At 40.9% G+C, this 17,574-nt stretch overlaps 1 protein-coding gene across 8 annotated transcripts in view; it reads right to left on the bottom strand.

The window, feature by feature from the left end:
- Positions 1–17,574, bottom strand: part of LOC126283855 (uncharacterized) — a 242,530-nt gene that overhangs the window by 190,694 nt on the left and 34,262 nt on the right. For all 8 annotated transcript variants that reach the window (XM_049982308.1, XM_049982306.1, XM_049982307.1 and 5 more), the window contains 2 exons: positions 4,249–4,389; positions 3,852–4,154 (listed from right to left, as the gene is read on the bottom strand). In XM_049982308.1, the coding sequence (XP_049838265.1) occupies positions 3,852–4,154; positions 4,249–4,389 (444 nt within the window). The remainder of the gene's footprint in view (positions 1–3,851; positions 4,155–4,248; positions 4,390–17,574) is intronic.

The raw sequence follows: 17,574 nt of genomic DNA, 5'->3' as shown, positions 1-17,574 counted from the left end.
GGAACATGTCAGTACATGAAATTACAACATAAAAGTAATAACAGATAAAAATAAATGTTCATGAACCTGTAAAAATGTCAGTCCATAAGTTTAAGTACACGCTATCAGTACAATAAGAATCAGCTTAATTTTTCAAGGAACTCCTCGACAGAATAGAAGGAGTGACTCATGAGGATACACCCATCAACTGGGAGTTGAAAAATTTAATTTCAAGTGTTCCATCTTTTTCCCATGTGCAGCTAGGGCAGCAAGGGTGCACTCAGGCAGAATGCTGCTTGCCTGAGTAGCCTTACACAACTGAGATGGGGTGGGTCCCAAGAGTTTGCCTGCTAATGACTGTTCCACCTCAAGAACCAGGTATCTTATCAGTGCACAGCACACTTTGAGATTGAGGGGTTATTTATAGAGGATTTACCATCCTTGCAATGTGGGCAGTTAAGCCAAGATCCCTGTTGTCTCTGACACAAAACGTCCCACCACCGTGCACGCCCAGAGCTTATGGTAACAGAGGATTTGCAGTGCTCACCAGATCCCAGCTCAGGAATTTCAGGGTCATCAAGCCTGTACCCCGCAGACAAATTCTGAGCCCCTGAGGACCGTACACAGTACAAAATGCTCTAATATGTGTTCATATCCTTACGCATTTAGACTTTACTTAAGTGCAATAATGGCACCACACCAATCATGAAAAACAACCCCATACCATAACACTACCTCCTCCATATTTCACTGTTAACAGTGCACATGATAGTAGGTAATGTTCCCCATGCATCTGCCGAACACAAACTCCTCCATTAGATTGCCACAGAATACAGCATTATCCATCAGTCCATATAACTCCTTTCGAGACATATGCTGTCCAGAGATATTGTTCTTTATGCCACCTAATGCATCATTTAGCATTTACTGCAGAAATGAATGTTGTGTGTGTCTCTCTTTGATCGATGAAGGCTGCAGCCAAAAGCTGTATGTAGCATTTACTGCAGAAATGATGTGACTTATGAGGAGCAGCACAACATTGTAGACCAATCTTTTTAACTCCCTACACACTGTTATTGTGCTAGCTGTACTGTTAGTAGTGTTTCGGAACTCACTGGTAATTCCTTCAACTGATTCCATACCATTTTTTGCAACCAACCTCTGGTTGAACTGGGCAGCTTTAGAAGGGTTGAAATGTCCCTTGTAACATCCCCTTCAGCTTTAAAATACATAGACCACTTTCAGAAGATGCCACAGCAACAATTTGTAGGATTTATGACATCGGTTTTCAGGAGTCATTGTTGATTAAGAACAAAAGCACTGCAATACAATTATATTTGTGATTTTTAACCCTTCTTTCACACAGTTTCATATTTATGTGCCACTAAAGAACTGTTTAAGATCAAAGCAACTTTCCTACGAACATTGTACTAGATGCCCTACAAAGATAAATTCAAACATTAAACTGAGAGTGGGTGAGACTGAGAAGACGGTTGGCAAAAGGACCTGAATAGTGACATCGGTGTGCAGCAGTAGTTGCCATGCATATGTGGCACCAATGAGGTCGACACCAGTATCGATCTGAGCATCATCTTTGAACTAAGCAAAACATTATCTTTGTGTAGATCTGCTATCCAGTTCTTTTTGAGCCTTACTTGTGTAAAGAGGTGAATAAATGAACTCCTGATTATAAGGTGTGATTTGGTGTATCTCAGCCGAGCATCCACCTCACTGCTGACCCCGAGTTGTAACGTCTTCTGTTTTCGCCGTTTTACTGTGTCCGCGGCCTCCGCATCGGTTTTTTTCGTGTGTATTACATCAACACAGCATTTGAACAATGGTTTCAACCCCATGCCTAATGCCGACATGCATCATGTTGCGGGGGATATAGACCCACCACGACTGCAATACGATGCCTCTCACTCGTCGATTACGCTGATTTCACCGGACGTTTTCATGCCTGCAACAATGAGATTAGGAGTGTGCATGACTCTGGATATCAGACGCCTTTGTTCCCGCCACATGTGCCCTCCCTCATTGATGGAGCAGTTACCTCTTACGGATCTCCGTGCAGTGCGAAATCAATGTCAATTTCTGCAAATGCTTCATTGGTTAACCTACCACCGCCAGGACAACGGTTTGCCACACCGCACTCCATGCAGTACCACGCGGATTCCTGCCACGTGGCCCAAATTGCTTTGTTCACAGGTCAACCTCCTCAGCATCCGACCACGCCCACGCCTGCCTGTGTTCAGCATCAGCACATGCCTTCAATACCTCAGCTTGCAACAGGACCAATGGCTTGTTATCTGTGCCTGACCTCCATCTCCATCCTACTGCTATGCCTCAGTGTTTTGTGCCACGACATTCACCTTATCCGCACACCGCTTTGAGTGAAGTGACTATGAACAGTGAACATTCACACATTCCGCCCAATGTTCGACATCATTTTCCTCATTGTGCTTCTCAACAGCCCGCACCTCCACAGCCTCCCTGCAACACAGGTGGCTCCACCACTGATCGCACGTTGAGCTTCTGCTCCTTTTTGCAGCACATCTCGGTGCCTCACCCACATTAGCCTTCAGTGTTGTGATGGAACGCACTCAACCACAACGCGTCACCTTCACGCTGCCATCCGACCAGCTGTCGTCACCACATACCCTGGAGACACACTCTCCTGGAATACTGCAGTATGCCCCAACAAATTCAACTCACACGTTCTTCCAAACATTCTACAATGCTTACCGACACTGCCGCAGTTCAATCCCGACAGGACAACAACCTGGTTCAAAATTGTGGATGTAGTGTTCGACCATTTGAAACTCGACGAATCAACCAGATTTCTGTGTCTTATCACCCAACTGCACGACCAGGACGACTTGATTGCTGACCTGGTCGACGTCCCGGACTCAGCTACCCACTACACTCTAGCCAAAAAGACAGTTCTACGTTGGCTTGCGCACTCAACTGAGACAGCAATACGGCAAGTGCTCCACATCGAGCAACTAGGCAACGAGAAACCTTCACAACTTTGGAGACGGCTACGGGCCCTGGTCAGCGACGATCTACTGTCTGACAAAGCTCTCCTCACCATCTGGACAGATAAACTACCTCCTCACATCCGCTTTACTTTTTACACAATCAATATAAATAAAAATGCTCTCCAGTGGTATGTTACAAATATGAAGATTACACTACATATCTTACACCATGTTTGAAGTCATTGAGCTCTCCTTACTTACCCATTCTGCTGCTATTGTTTCTCTACTGACAACACTATACTTCACATGTCCTTTTCTGCTGGCAGATCAGCCTCTTGTGATATCCAGTGGTCAATTCTGCATTACACAGTGTTGTCTGGATGCTTTTGATCAGATAGGGTATGTAGTGATAAATTGTATACAATCAAATTACCATTTTTTACTCTGTTCTCAAAAAAACTATAGGCTGATATATGGTGCAATACAACATAGATGTTTCAGAGTGAAAGTAACACTATAAATGTATGTAACATTTGCTGGTCTGTAAATTATATACAATGAGTACAAAACTAGAAAATTGACTTGGTATTGCCAATACTTTCAAATTACATCTAATTAGTACAGAAAGGAAAAACATTATAAATGGAAACTCACAAATAATTGAACTGATTTTGGACAAAGACCTGTGTCAAAATGTATTTTTCTTTAATTACAGATATTTATTCCATGATTTCTATTACAACAGCTTCCTGCATTCTAACAGATGTACTGTTGTCATTACGATGTACAAAGCTACCAGATCATACTGTTCATCTACAGTGCACAAGCTCATGCATCACACTGCTCTTTATTACTTCACAATACTGTCATTTATAGTTGTTTTTAACTTACCTCATTAAATCGAGATAAATGGCTGTTCTTGTGACTGCTCTGATTACTTTCCAATGAAGTTTGACTTTCCCTTCCTGACGCTTCTGATTTTTTTGTACTTGAAACAGATCTCATTACTGTGGACTTTCTTTTCATGGCTGAGTTTTCATTGTACATAGAGAATCTGCTCACCGAAGGAAATTTTCCACAGTTCCTCAGTGTTTTTTTATCATATATCCTGTTATCAGTTTCATTCTGCATGCTTAAACTTTCACTTGAGTCAGGTATAAGCATCAATAAATCTCTGCAATATTTTGCAATCTCCTGAATGCAACATAAAATTATGGCCTCATTTAATGCGGTAATACTTATTCATGTAACAAAAAATTAACTTATAAGGTGACTGTTTTACACTTACATCACCCGAGTCTTCACTTCCACAAGATATCACTCCTGATTTTGAGGAAATTTCAGTAAGTTCAATAATTAATTTCAAAAATTCCCTTAGTTTCTTTGGTATGCACATTAATACTGAAGTTGGGATGTGGTTCAAGACTGCCTGCAAAGTGAAACAATATTTAGTTTGGCAAAAATAAATAAATAAATAAATAAAAAATAAAAGTAAAATAATTAAAGAAAAGTAGCTAACTTAGAAATTTAATATTAAAAGAATATCAACAATGCAAGAAAAGCCAGATTGCTACGTACCATAAAGAAGATTCATCAAGTTGCAGACAGGCACAATTAAGAGAGATTTACGTATACCTTTTGTCCACAGCCTTCATCATTAAAAGAAAGAACACACAACATTCACAGACACAAGCAAGCACACCTAACGCACACATGACAGCAAACACTAGGCAAATGCTGGAGTTGCCAGTCATGTGTGCATGGGGTGTGCTTGACTGTGTGTACGAACGTTGTGTGTGTCTCTTTTTGACCGATGAAGGCTGCAACCAAAAGCTGTATGTAACTCTCCTTTAATTGTACCTGTATGAAACTTAACATGTCTTCATTACAGCACGTAGCAGTCTGTCTTTTTCTACATTGTTGATATTCCTGTCTGAAGTAAAAGAGAGAACACACAACATTCACAGACACAAGCAAGCACACCTAATGCACACACGACTGCCAACACCAGCCAAGAATACTTTTCTCACGTGTTACAGTAACTTAACAGCCTGTTCCACTGAATCCTGACACATTTAAATCTATATCTATACTTTAAAAAACATTGTGAAGGGCATGGTGGAAGGTCCTTCCCATGGTTACACATTAAAATAGAAGATGACACAATCAAATGTATTAGATATAAAAGTTTCTTCCGTTTTCATTCACATATGGAGTGTGGAAACATAGATTGCTGAAATTTCTCTATGTGCAGTCTAATTAGGGTATGTCTTCACAGTTCTTACAGGTGTGGTATGGATGGCGTAGTAGTTTATTCCTCACTTAATATTGCTTCCGGAACCTTTGCAAGTAGGCTTTAATGGGACAGATAGTGTGTATTTTCAAGCATCTGCAAGTTCAAATTTTTCAGCATCTCAGTGGCTCTCTTCCATGAGTTGAACAAACTGATTACATTCACACTGCCCTTCTTTGTATATACACTCCTGGAAATTGAAATAAGAACACTGTGAATTCATTGTCCCAGGAAGGGGAAACTTTGTTGACACATTCCTGGGGTCAGATACATCACATGATCACACTGACAGAACCACAGGCACATAGACACAGGCAACAGAGCATGCACAATGTCGGCACTAGTACAGTGTATATACACCTTTCGCAGCAATGCAGGCTGCTATTCTCCCATGGAGACGATCGTAGAGATGCTGGATGTAGTCCTGTGGAACGGCTTGCCATGCCATTTCCACCTGGCGCCTCAGTTGGACCAGCGTTCGTGCTGGACGTGCAGACCGCGTGAGACGACGCTTCATCCAGTCCCAAACATGCTGAATGGGGGACAGATCCGGAGAACTTGCTGGCCAGAGTAGTTGACTTACACCTTCTAGAGCACGTTGGGTGGCACGGGATACATGCGGACATGCATTGTCCTGTTGGAACAGCAAGTTCCCTTGCCGGTCTAGGAATGGTAGAACGACGGGTTCGATGACGGTTTGGATGTACCGTGCACTATTCAGTGTCCCCTCGACGATCACCAGAGGTGTACAGCCAGTGTAGGACATCGTTCCCCACACCATGATGCCGGGTGATGGCCCTGTTTGCCTCGGTCGTATGCAGTCCTGATTGTGGCGCTCACCTGCACGGCGCCAAACACGCATACGACTATCATTGGCACCAAGGCAGAAGCGAATCTCATCACTGAAGACGACACGTCTCCATTCGTCCCTCCATTCACGCCTGTCGCGACACCACTGGAGGCGGGCTGCACGATGTTGGGGCGTGAGCGGAAGACGGCCTAACGGTGTGCGGGACCGTAGCCCAGCTTCATGGAGATGGTTGCGAATGGTCCTCGCCGATACCCCAGGAGCAACAGTGTCCCTAATTTGCTGGGAAGTGGTGGTGCGGTCCCCTACGGCACTGCGTAGGATCCTACGGTCTTGGCATGCATCCGTGCGTCGCTGCGGTCCGGTCCCAGGTCGACGGGCACGTGCACCTTCCGACGACCACTGGCGACAACATCGATGTACTGTGGAGACCTCACACCCCACGTGTTGAGCAATTCGGCGGTACGTCCACCCGGCCTCCCGCATGCCCACTATACGCCCTCGCTCAAAGTCCGTCAACTGCACATACGGTTCACGTCCACGCTGTCGCGGCATGCTACCAGTGTTAAAGACTGCGATGGAGCTCCGTATGCCACGGCAAACTGGCTGACACTGACGGCGGCGGTGCACAAATGCTGCGCAGCTAGCGCCATTCGACGGCCAACACCGTGGTTCCTGGTGTGTCCGTTGTGCCGTGCGTGTGATCATTGCTTGTACAGCCCTCTCGCAGTGTCCGGAGCAAGTATGGTGGGTCTGACACACCGGTGTCAATGTGTTCTTTTTTCCATTTCCAGGAGTGTATGTTGAACGTCTCCTAAAGTTATATTTGGTATGGGCCCCAAACATGTGAGCAGTATCCCAGGATGGACAGCACAGGTGTTTTGTAGGTAGGGTTCTATCTAGACTGATTGTATTTTCCCAGTATCCTACCAATAAGATAAATTCTACCACCTGCCTTCCTTACGAGGTGGAGGAAGTAAAAGCAGAGATTCATGTCCCATCGACAACAAGATTATCAGAGAAGGAGCACAAAATCAGCTTATGGAATGATGAGGAAGGAAATTGGGCATACCATTTTGAAGGAACCATCCCAGCATTTGCCTGAAGTGATTTAGGGAAATCATGGAAAACATAAATCAGGATGGCCGGTTGCAGTTTTTAGCTGTCGCCCAATCAAATGGTCCGGTGTCCTTATCTATGACTGAGTATGTGTAGTCATTCCATTACATATTCCTATAAATTCTTACACCCACTGGTTTCTATTAGTTGACAAATTCCAGGTATGACTATACCAACATTGTGGTCAAGAGGTACTACACTTCGCAATTTGTTGTTGCTGTGGTCTTCAGTCCAGAGACTGGTTTGATGCAGCTCTCCATGCTACTCTATCCTGTGCAAGCTTTTCCATCTCCCAATAACTACTGAAACCTACATCCTTATAAATCTGCTTAGTGTATTCATCTCTTGGTCTTCCTCTACGATTTTTATCCTCCACGCTGCCCTCCAATACTAAATTGGTGATCCCTTGATGCTTCAGAATATGTCCTACCAACCGATCCCTTCTTTCAGTCAATTTGTGCCACAAATTTCTCTTCTGCCCAATTCTATTCAATACCTCATCATTAGTTACGTGATCTACCCATCTAATCTTCAGCATTCTTCTGTACCACCACATTCCAAAAGCTTCTATTCCCTTCTTGTCTAAACTATTTATTGTCCATGTTTCACTTCCATACATGGTAAATCTATACTTGATGTTAATAAATTTCTCTTCTTCAGAAGCACATTCCTTACGACTGCCATTCTACATTTTATATCTTCTCTACTTCGACCATCTTTAGTTATTTTGCTCCCCAAATAGCAAAACTCCTTCACTGCTTTAAGCGTCTCATTTCCTAATCTAATTCCCTCGGCATCATCTGATTTAATTCGACTACACTCCATTATCCTCATTATGCTTATGCTGATGTTCATCTTATATCCTCCTTTCAAGACACTGTCCATTCCGTTCAGCTGCTCTTCCAGATACTGTGCTGTGTCTGACAGGATTACAATGTCATCGGCGAACCTCAAAGTTTTTATTTCGTCCCCATGGATTTTAATTCCTACTCCAAATTTTTCTTTTGTTTCCTTTATTGCTTGCTCAATATAAAGATTGAATAACATCAGGGGTAGGCTACAACCCTGTCTCACTTCCTTCGCAACCACTGCTTCCCTTTCCTGCCCCTCGACTCTTATAACTGCCATCTGGTTTCTGTAAAATTGTAAATAGCCTTTCGCTCCCTGTATTTTACCCCTGCCACCTTCAGAATTTGAAAGACAGTATTCCAGTCAACATTGTCCAAAGCTTTCTCTAAGTCTACAAATGTTAGAAACGTAGGTTTGCCTTTCCTTAATCTATTTTCTCCCTCCCCCCCCCCCCCTTCTCCATGAACCATGGACCTTGCCATTGGTGGGGAGGCTTGCGTGCCTCAGCGATACAGATAGCCGTACCGTAGGTGCAACCACAACGGAGAGGTATCTGTTGAGAGGCCAGACAAACGTGTGGTTCCTGAAGAGGGGCAGCAGCCTTTTCAGTAGTTGCAAGGGCAACAGTCTGGATGATTGACTGATCTGGCATTGTAACAATAACCAAAACGGTCTTGCTGTGTTGGTACTGCGAACGGCTGAAAGCAAGGGGAAACTACGGCCGTAATTTTTCCCGGGGGCATTTGAATGATGATGGCGTCCTCTTGGGTAAAATATTCCGGAGGTAAAATAGTCCCCCATTCGGATCTCCGGGCAGGGACTACACAAGAGGATGTCGTTATCAGGAGAAAGAAAACTGGCGTTCTACGGATCGGAGCGTGGAATGTCAGATCCCTTAATCGGGCAGGTAGGTTAGAAATTTAAAAAGGGAAATGGATAGGTTAAGGTTAGATATAGTGGGAATTAGTGAAGTTCGGTGGCAGGAGGAACAAGACTTCTGGTCAGGTGACTAAAGGGTTATAAAAACAAAATCAAATAGGGGTAATGGAGGAGTAGGTTTAATAATGAATAGGAAAATAGGAATGCGGGTAAGCTACTACAAACAGCATAGTGAACGCATTATTGTGGCCAAGATAGATACGAAGCCCACACCTACTACAGTAGTACAAGTTTATATGTCAACTAGCTCTGCAGATGATGAAGAAATTGAAGAAATGTATGATGAAATAAAAGAAATTATTCAGATAGTGAAGGGAGACGAAAATTTAATAGTCATGGGTGACTGGAATTCGAGTGTAAGAAAAGGGAGAGAAGGAAACATAGTAGGTGAATATGGATTGGGGCTAAGAAATGAAAGAGGAAGCCACCTGGTTTTTGCACAGAGCATAACTTAATCATAGCTAATACTTGGTTTAAGGATCATGAAAGAAGGTTGTATACATGGAAGAACCCTGGAGATACTAAAAGGTATCAGATAGATTATATAATGGTAAGACAGAGATTTAGGAACCAGGTTTTAAATTGTAAGGCATTTCCAGGGGCAGATGTGGAACTATTGGTTATGAACTGTAGATTAAAACTGAAGAAACTGCAAAAAGATGGGAATTTAAGGAGATGGGACCTGGATAAACTGACTAAACCAGAGGTTGCAGAGAGTTTCACGGAGAGCATTAGGAAACGATTGACAAGAAGGGTGGAAAGAAATACATTAGAAGAATGGGTAGCTTTATGAGATGAAATAGTGAAGGCGGCAGAGGATCAAGTAGGTAAAAAGATGAGGGTTAATAGAAATCCTTGGACAACAGAGGAGATATTGAATTTAATTGATGAAAAGAGAAAATACAAAAATGCAATAAATGAAGCAGGCAATAAGAAATAAAATACTCTCAAAAAATAGATCGACAGCAAGGGCAAAATGGTTAAGCAAGGATGGCTAGAGGACAAATGTAAGGATGTAGAGCCTTATCTCACTAGGAGTAAGATAGATACTGCCTACAGAAAAATTAAAGAGACCTTTGGAGAAAGGAGAACCACTTGCATGAACATCAAGAGCTCAGATGGAAACCCAGTTCTAAGCAAAGAAGGGAAAGCAGAAAGGTGGAAAGAGTATACAGAGGGTCTATACAAGGGTGATGTACTTCAGGACAATATTATGGAAATGGAAGAGTTTGACAGAGCACTGAAAGACCTGAGTCGAAACAAATCTCCCGGAGTAGACAACATTCCATTGGAACTACTGACAGCCTTGGGAGAGCCAGTCCTGACAAAACGCTACCATCTGGTGAGCAAAATGTATGAAACAGGCGAAATACCCTCAGACTTCAAGAAGAATATAATAATTCCAATCCCAAAGAAAGCAGGTGTTGACAGATGTGAAAATTACCGAACTATCAGTTTAATAAGCCACAGCTGCAAAATACTAACAAGAATTCTTTACAGACGAACGGAAAAACTGGTAGAAGCCGACCTTGGGGAAGATCAGTTTGGATTCCGTAGAAATACTGGAACACATGAGGCAATACTGACCCTATGACTTATCTTAGAAGAAAGATTATGGAAAGGCAAACCTACATTTCTAGCATTTGTAGACTTAGAGAAAGCTTTTGACTATGTTGACTGGAATACTCTCTTTCAAATTCTAAAGGTGGCAGGAGTAAAAAACAGGGAGCACAAGGCTATTTACAATTTGTACAGAAACCAGATGGCAGTTATAAGAGTCGAGGGGCATGAAAGGGAAGCAGTGGTTGGGAAGGGAGTGAGACAGGTTTTAGCCTTTCCCCGATGTTATTCAATCTGTATATTGGGCAAGCAGTAAAGGAAACAAAAGAAAAATTTGAAGTAGGTATTAAAATCCATGAAGGTTCACCGATGACATTGTAATTTGTGTCAGAGACAGCAAAGGACTTGGAAGAGCAGTTGAATGGAATGGACAGTGTCTTGAAAGGAGGATATAAGATGAACTTCAACAAAAGCAAAACGAGGATAATGGAATGTAGTCGAATTAAGTCGGGTAATGCTGAGGGAATTAGATTAGGAAACGAGACACTTAAAGTAGTAAAGGAGTTTTGCTATTTGGGGAGCAAAATAACTGATGATGGTTGGAGTAGAGAGGATATAAAATGTAGAATGGCAATGGCAAGGAAAGCGTTTCTGAAGAAGAGAAGTTTGTTAACATCATGTATAGATTTAAGTATCAGGAAGTCGTTGTTGAAGTATTTGTATGGAGTGTAGCCACGTATAGAAGTGAAACAAGGACGATAAATAGTTTGGACAAGAAGAGAACAGAAGCTTTCGAAATGTGGTACTACAGTAGAATGTTGAAGATTAAATGGGTAGATCACATAACTAATGAGGGAGTACTGAATAAGATTGGGGAGAAGAGAAGTTTGTGGCACAATTTGACCAGAAGAAGGGATCGGTTGGTAGGACACGTTCTGAGGCATCAAGGGATCACCAGTTTAGTATTGGAGGGTAGCGTGGAGAGTAAAAATCATAGAGGGAGATCAAGAGATGAATACACTTAGCAGATTCAGAAGGATGTAGGCTGCAGTAGGTACTGGGAGATGAAGAAGCTTGCACAGGACAGAGTAGCATGGAGAGCTGCATCAAACCAGTCTCAGGACTGAAGACAACAACAACAACAACAAAACAACAACAATCTATTTTCTAAGGTAAGTCATAGGGTCAGAATCGCCTCACGTATTCCAACATTTCTACGGAATCCAAACTGATCTTCCCTGAGGTCGGCTTCTACCAGTTTTTCCATTCATCTGGAAAGAATTCATGTTAGTATTTTACAGCTGTGACTTATTATACTGACTGTTCGGTAATTTTCACATCTGTCAACACCTGCTTTCTTTGGGGTTGGACTTATTATAGTCTTATTGAAGTCTGACGGTATTTCGCCTATCTCATACATCTTGCTCACCACATGGTAGTTTTGTTGACTGGCTCTCCCAAGGCTATCAGTAGTTCTAATGGAATGTTGTCTACTCCCAGGGGCCTTGTTTCAACTTAGGTCTATCAGTGCTCTGTCAAACTCTTCACGCAGTATCATATCTCCCATTTCATCTTCATCTACATCCTCTTCCATTTCCATAATATTGTCCTCAAGAACATCACCCTTGTATAGACCCTCTATGTACTCCTTCCACCTTTCCGCTTTCCCTCCTTTGTTTAGAACTAGGTTTCCATCAGAGCTCTTGTTATTCATGCAAGTGGTTCTCTTTTCTCCAAAGGTCTCTTTAATTTTCCTGTGGGCAATATCTATCATACCCTTGTGTGATATGCCTCTACATCCACACATTTGTCCTCTAGCCATTCCTGCTTAGCCATTTTGCACTTCCTGTCGATCTCATTTTTGAGAGGTCTATATTCCTTTTTGCCTGCTTCATTTACTGCATTTTTGTATTTTCTCCTTTCATCAATTAAATTCAATATTTCCTCTGTTGTCCAAGGATTTCTATTAACCCTCATCTTTTTACCTACTTGATCCTCTGCTGCCTTCACTATTTCATCTCATAAAGCTACCCATTCTTCTAATGTATTTCTTTCCACCCTTCTTGTCAATCGTTTCCTAATGCTCTCCGTGAAACTCTCTGCAACCTCTGGTTTAGTCAGTTTATCCAGTTCCCATCTCCTTAAATTCCCATCTTTTTGCAGTTTCTTCAGTTATAATCTGCAGTTCATAGCAAATAGATTGTGGTCAGAGTCCACATCTGCCCCTGGAAATCTCTTACAATTTAAAACCTGGTTGCTAAATCTCTGTGTTACCATTATATAATCAATCTGATACCGTCCAGTATCTCCAGGCTTCTTCCATGTATACAATCTTCATTCATGATTCCTGAACCAAGTGTTAGCTATGATTAAGTTGTGCTCTGTGCAAAATTCTACCAGGTGGCTTCCTCTTTCATTCCTTACCCCCATTCCATATTCACCTACTATGTTTTGTTCTCTTCCTTTGCCTACCACCGAATTCCAGTCACTCATGACTATTAAATTCTAATCTCCGTTCACTATCTGAATAATTTCTTTTATCTCATCACACATTTCATCAATCTCTTTGTCATCTGTGGAGCTACTTGGCACATAAACTGGTACTACTGTGGTAGGTGTGGGATTCGTATCTATCTTGGCCACAATAATGTGTTCACTGTGCTGTTTGTAGCAGCTTACCGGCATTCCAATTATTCATTATTAAACCTACTCCTGCATTACCCCTATTTGATTTTGTATTTATAGCCCTGTATTCACCTGAATAGAAGTCTTGTTCCTCCTGCCACTGAACTTCACTAATTCACACTCTACTTAACTTTAACCTCCCATTTCCCTTTTTAAATTTTCTAACCTACCTGCCCGATTAATGGATCTGACATTCCATGCTCTAATCCATGGAACGCGAGTTTTGTTTCTCCTGATAACAACGTCCTCCTGAGCAGTCCCCGCCCAGAGATCTGAATGGGGGACCATTTTATCTATGGAATATTTTACCCAAGAGGATGCCTTTATCATTTAACCATACTGGAGAGCTGCATGCCCTCAAGAAAAATTACAGCTGTAGTTTCCCCTTGCTTTCAGCTTGTTCATAGTACAAGCACAGAAAGGCCATTTTGGTTAGTGTTTCAAGGCCAGATCAGTCAATCATCCAGACTGTTGCCCCTGACTGAAAGGGCTGCTGCCCCTCTTCAGGAACCACACGTTTGTCTGGCCTCTCAACAGATACCCCTCTGTTGTGGTTGCACCTACGGTACGGCTATCTGTATCGCTGAGGCATGCAAGTCTCCCCACAACAGCAAGGTCCAAGGTTCATTGCAATTTATGAAGTGCAAAATTTTACATTTCTGTACGTTTAAAGCAAGTTGCCAATCTTTGCACTACATCGAAATCGAATTAAGATCTGACCAAATATTTCTGCAGCTTTATCAGAAAAAAAAAACTTCATTATGAATGAGCCTCATCTGCAAAAAGCCTGAAGTTACTACTAATATTGCCTGCCCAGACTTTAACACACAACATGAACAGCATGTTCCCAAAACAAATCTGAAATTACTTCTACATTTGTCAATTGCTCTTGATAGAAAGTAGCAGATAACATCCTCCCTACAAAGAAATCCTCAATCCAGTCACACTTTAGTTGGATACTTGCGAGCTAACATCCCAAAGATGTTTGGGCTCACAGACGGTTCCCCTTCATCGAAATGTCTTGGCACAAACTCGCCTAATGGTTGAACCGCATGTGTCGCATTACACGCCCTAAATTAGACACTTGTGACCTTTGGTTAAATTGTCTGGCTGATGTCAAGTTTGCAAAGTTGTATGAACATACAACGTTAATATAACATATAACAACAATAATAATAATATCGGGAGCTAAATTAACGACCCATAAATGATGTAGGCCACACAGTTGCAATTTGGTTAGAATAATGTTTATACAGAAAGCAAACTAATAGCAAAAGTGGTCGTGTTCAGAGTTACTGTTACACTCAAGCACATATCCGTTTGACACAATTCGGTCATTCACAATCTCATCGCGAAACGCAAGTCTAGTACTCCACCTCAATATTTACAGAAAAAGTTAAAGAGTTCACGCAAGGTGCGTGGCTGCTAACCACTTAGAGACTAAGTCCCGCAATACCATACAACGGAAAATTTTCTAAGTCGTTTCACGTGCTAGCTGCCTAAAGACCAACTGCCCGCTTTTGTGTGTCAATTCGAACTCTCCATTTTAGTGCCTCCAGCCAAATTGTCGCTCTGCCCGTCCCCAGCCATGTTTCCCGCACACAAAATATTGCTCAACTGACTAAGGCAGTTTCCTTTCCTGAAGCCGTCCATCTGATTGGCTACAGCTTATTCTATGTTATCCGCTAATTTCAAGTTGCCGCCGCTCATACCTCACCTGTCCTTCAACAACTTCTTTGACTCTGTACTTCCGCCTCGACTGACTTCTCTGCCCAAATTCTTTGCCTTTACAAATGTCTGCTTGTGTGTGTGTGTGTGTGTGTGTGTGTGTGTGTGTGTGTGTGTGTGTGTACACCTGTCCTTTTTTCCCCCTAGGGTAAGTCTTTCCGCTCCCGGAATTGGAATGACTCCTTACCCTCCCCTTAAAACCCACATCCTTTCGTCTTTCCCTCTCCTTCCCTCTTTCCTGAAGAAGCAACCGTCAGTTGCGAAAGCTAGAAATTTTGTGTGTTATTTTATTGTGCCTGTCTACCTGCACTTTCCCGCTTGGTAAGTCTTGGAATCTTTATTTTTAAAATATTTTTCCCATGTGGAAGTTTCTTTCTATTTTATTTATTTTGCATTTTAAATTATTTAAATATTCAAAGCTTGACCACTTTTACATTCTAAATAAAGTAACAATAATATCCATTGCAATATCCAAGTAACAATAACATCCATTGTTAAATTCTTTTACATAAAACTAATACAATTTCCTTCTTAACTTTGAATGTCGTTGCCATAAGCCTTGCAACAATGTGCTTTCTGATAGATAAATAAATAAAGAACAAAAGTAACTATTATGCACTAAACTTTATAACAAATCGCTACAGCTTATTCTATATTATTTTACATTTTAACCTTATGGTTCAATAATAAGGTGTCATGCTGTCATTGTTCAATGTGTTTTGTGTGAAGGAAATGATGATCTGATGCTTAACTGAAAATACTAATAATTTAAATTTACTATTTCTTTTAAATTAACGAAGTTACACAGTTGATATTTACAACATTTGTCATTTTAATTATGCACTTCTATATGAAATGTAAATCATTAAGATCAACTAAAGCATTCAGATTTCAGCATTCTGGTCTTTGTTACAAAACTTGTAAATTTCATTTTTACAGTAAATCCTAAACTATTATAGATATGATCAATACTCAAGCTTTATTGGGAACACCATGAAAATTTATGAAAGATGGTAGATTGAAGTTACTGTGACTTCATTCCCTGCATTACTACTGAATTAAATAGTTTCCATAAATGTTTCCCTTTATGGACGATCTTAGGTCCGCCATATTTAGCACTGCTACATCTCCCTGGCTGCAAATACCTTCTACTGGGTTTCCCTATGACGTACTTTCTCATCTGTCTCACTCGCTCACAGACAATAAGATACCTGTGAGTTTCCCCATCACATGGTGAATCTGCACCCTTTGTGGCACACATTCCTCGACGAGAGGGTTCGTTTCACAATTCCTGAAGGCTGACTCTTTCGGTCATATACTTGAAGGAGAGCGAAATGCTCATTAACTCACATACTCAATACAATAGTACTTCCATTAATAAGTTTTGGTATGACACTGAATCAAATGCTTCTTGAAGCCAAGAAAAACTGCTTCTATCTGACTGTCTTAACCCATGGCTTTTAGGATGTGGAAAAAAAAAACCACGGTAAGCTGAGCTTCACAAAACCAATGTTTCTGAAATACATGCTTATTGGCATGTAAGACGTCATTCAAGATCCCCCACTATGTTTGAGTTCAGACTATGTTCTTAGATTTTGTAAGAAGTGAATGTTAGCGACATTGAATGGTGGTTTTGTGGCCCGTTTCTGCTGTCCTCCTTGTACACAAATGCACCTTGTGTTTTCTTTCAACTGTGGATACAATCTACAATTTTATTTACACCTATTATGTTTTCAGCAACTGTGGTATATACTTTTAGCAAAATAAAAATCTACAAAATTGGAATATTTTGTTGCACTTAACCAGTTTCGGCAGATTAATCTATCATCTTCGTAAGTATACAAAAGTTAGGTAAATACAAATCTTTGAAACATTGCCATACATACATACAATGTACAAAAAGTGTATTACAAAAAGTTAGTCAAAACTGACTTGTATAACACAGAGAAGCAGTCAGTATCTTCATCAGCGAAGCATAATGACATGATACATCACAAAGGTATATAGTGTAAGCAATAATTATAACCACACGGTGATTACTTATACACAGAGTGAAGTTGTGTGCAAACAGCAAGGAACATACATAAAAGCACATAAAAAGTATAACTAAAGAATATAAAAAGCAAGTTACATATCAAATAAAAAGAAACTGCCAATAAAGTCTCAATATAAATTTTAGGTTATAGTTCTGAAAAGGTCTGGTACAAATTTTTTTTTATTACATTATCATCCAGCACTGAGTAAGTGTCTTGTAATACAATTCTTGTACTTTGCATACATATACAAACAATTTCCAATGATTTGTATTTTTCTAAATTTTGTATACTTCTGCAGATGATAGATTAATCTGTCAAAACTGATTAAATGTAATAAAATATTCCAATTGTGCAACTGTCAACTGAATTTTATTATGAGAAAATATGGTGTACAACATTTTGTTTGAGGGATATCTGTACTATTGAATAAAGACAAGTTGCTATTTAAAGTTGTTACCAAAAATTTCAAAAAGTACCTGACCAAGTTATTTTAAATTGTTACATGATGCTCTAATAAACATTAGGAGAGACACAGGGTGCATTTTTAAAAATATATACAGTATATAAGTACCTACATACACAGGTAATGCTGCTGCC

The sequence above is a fragment of the Schistocerca gregaria genome, chromosome 1 (genome assembly GCF_023897955.1).
Source record: "Schistocerca gregaria isolate iqSchGreg1 chromosome 1, iqSchGreg1.2, whole genome shotgun sequence".
Classification (NCBI taxonomy): domain Eukaryota; kingdom Metazoa; phylum Arthropoda; class Insecta; order Orthoptera; family Acrididae; genus Schistocerca; species Schistocerca gregaria.
This window is presented reverse-complemented; position numbering and strand designations above follow the sequence as displayed.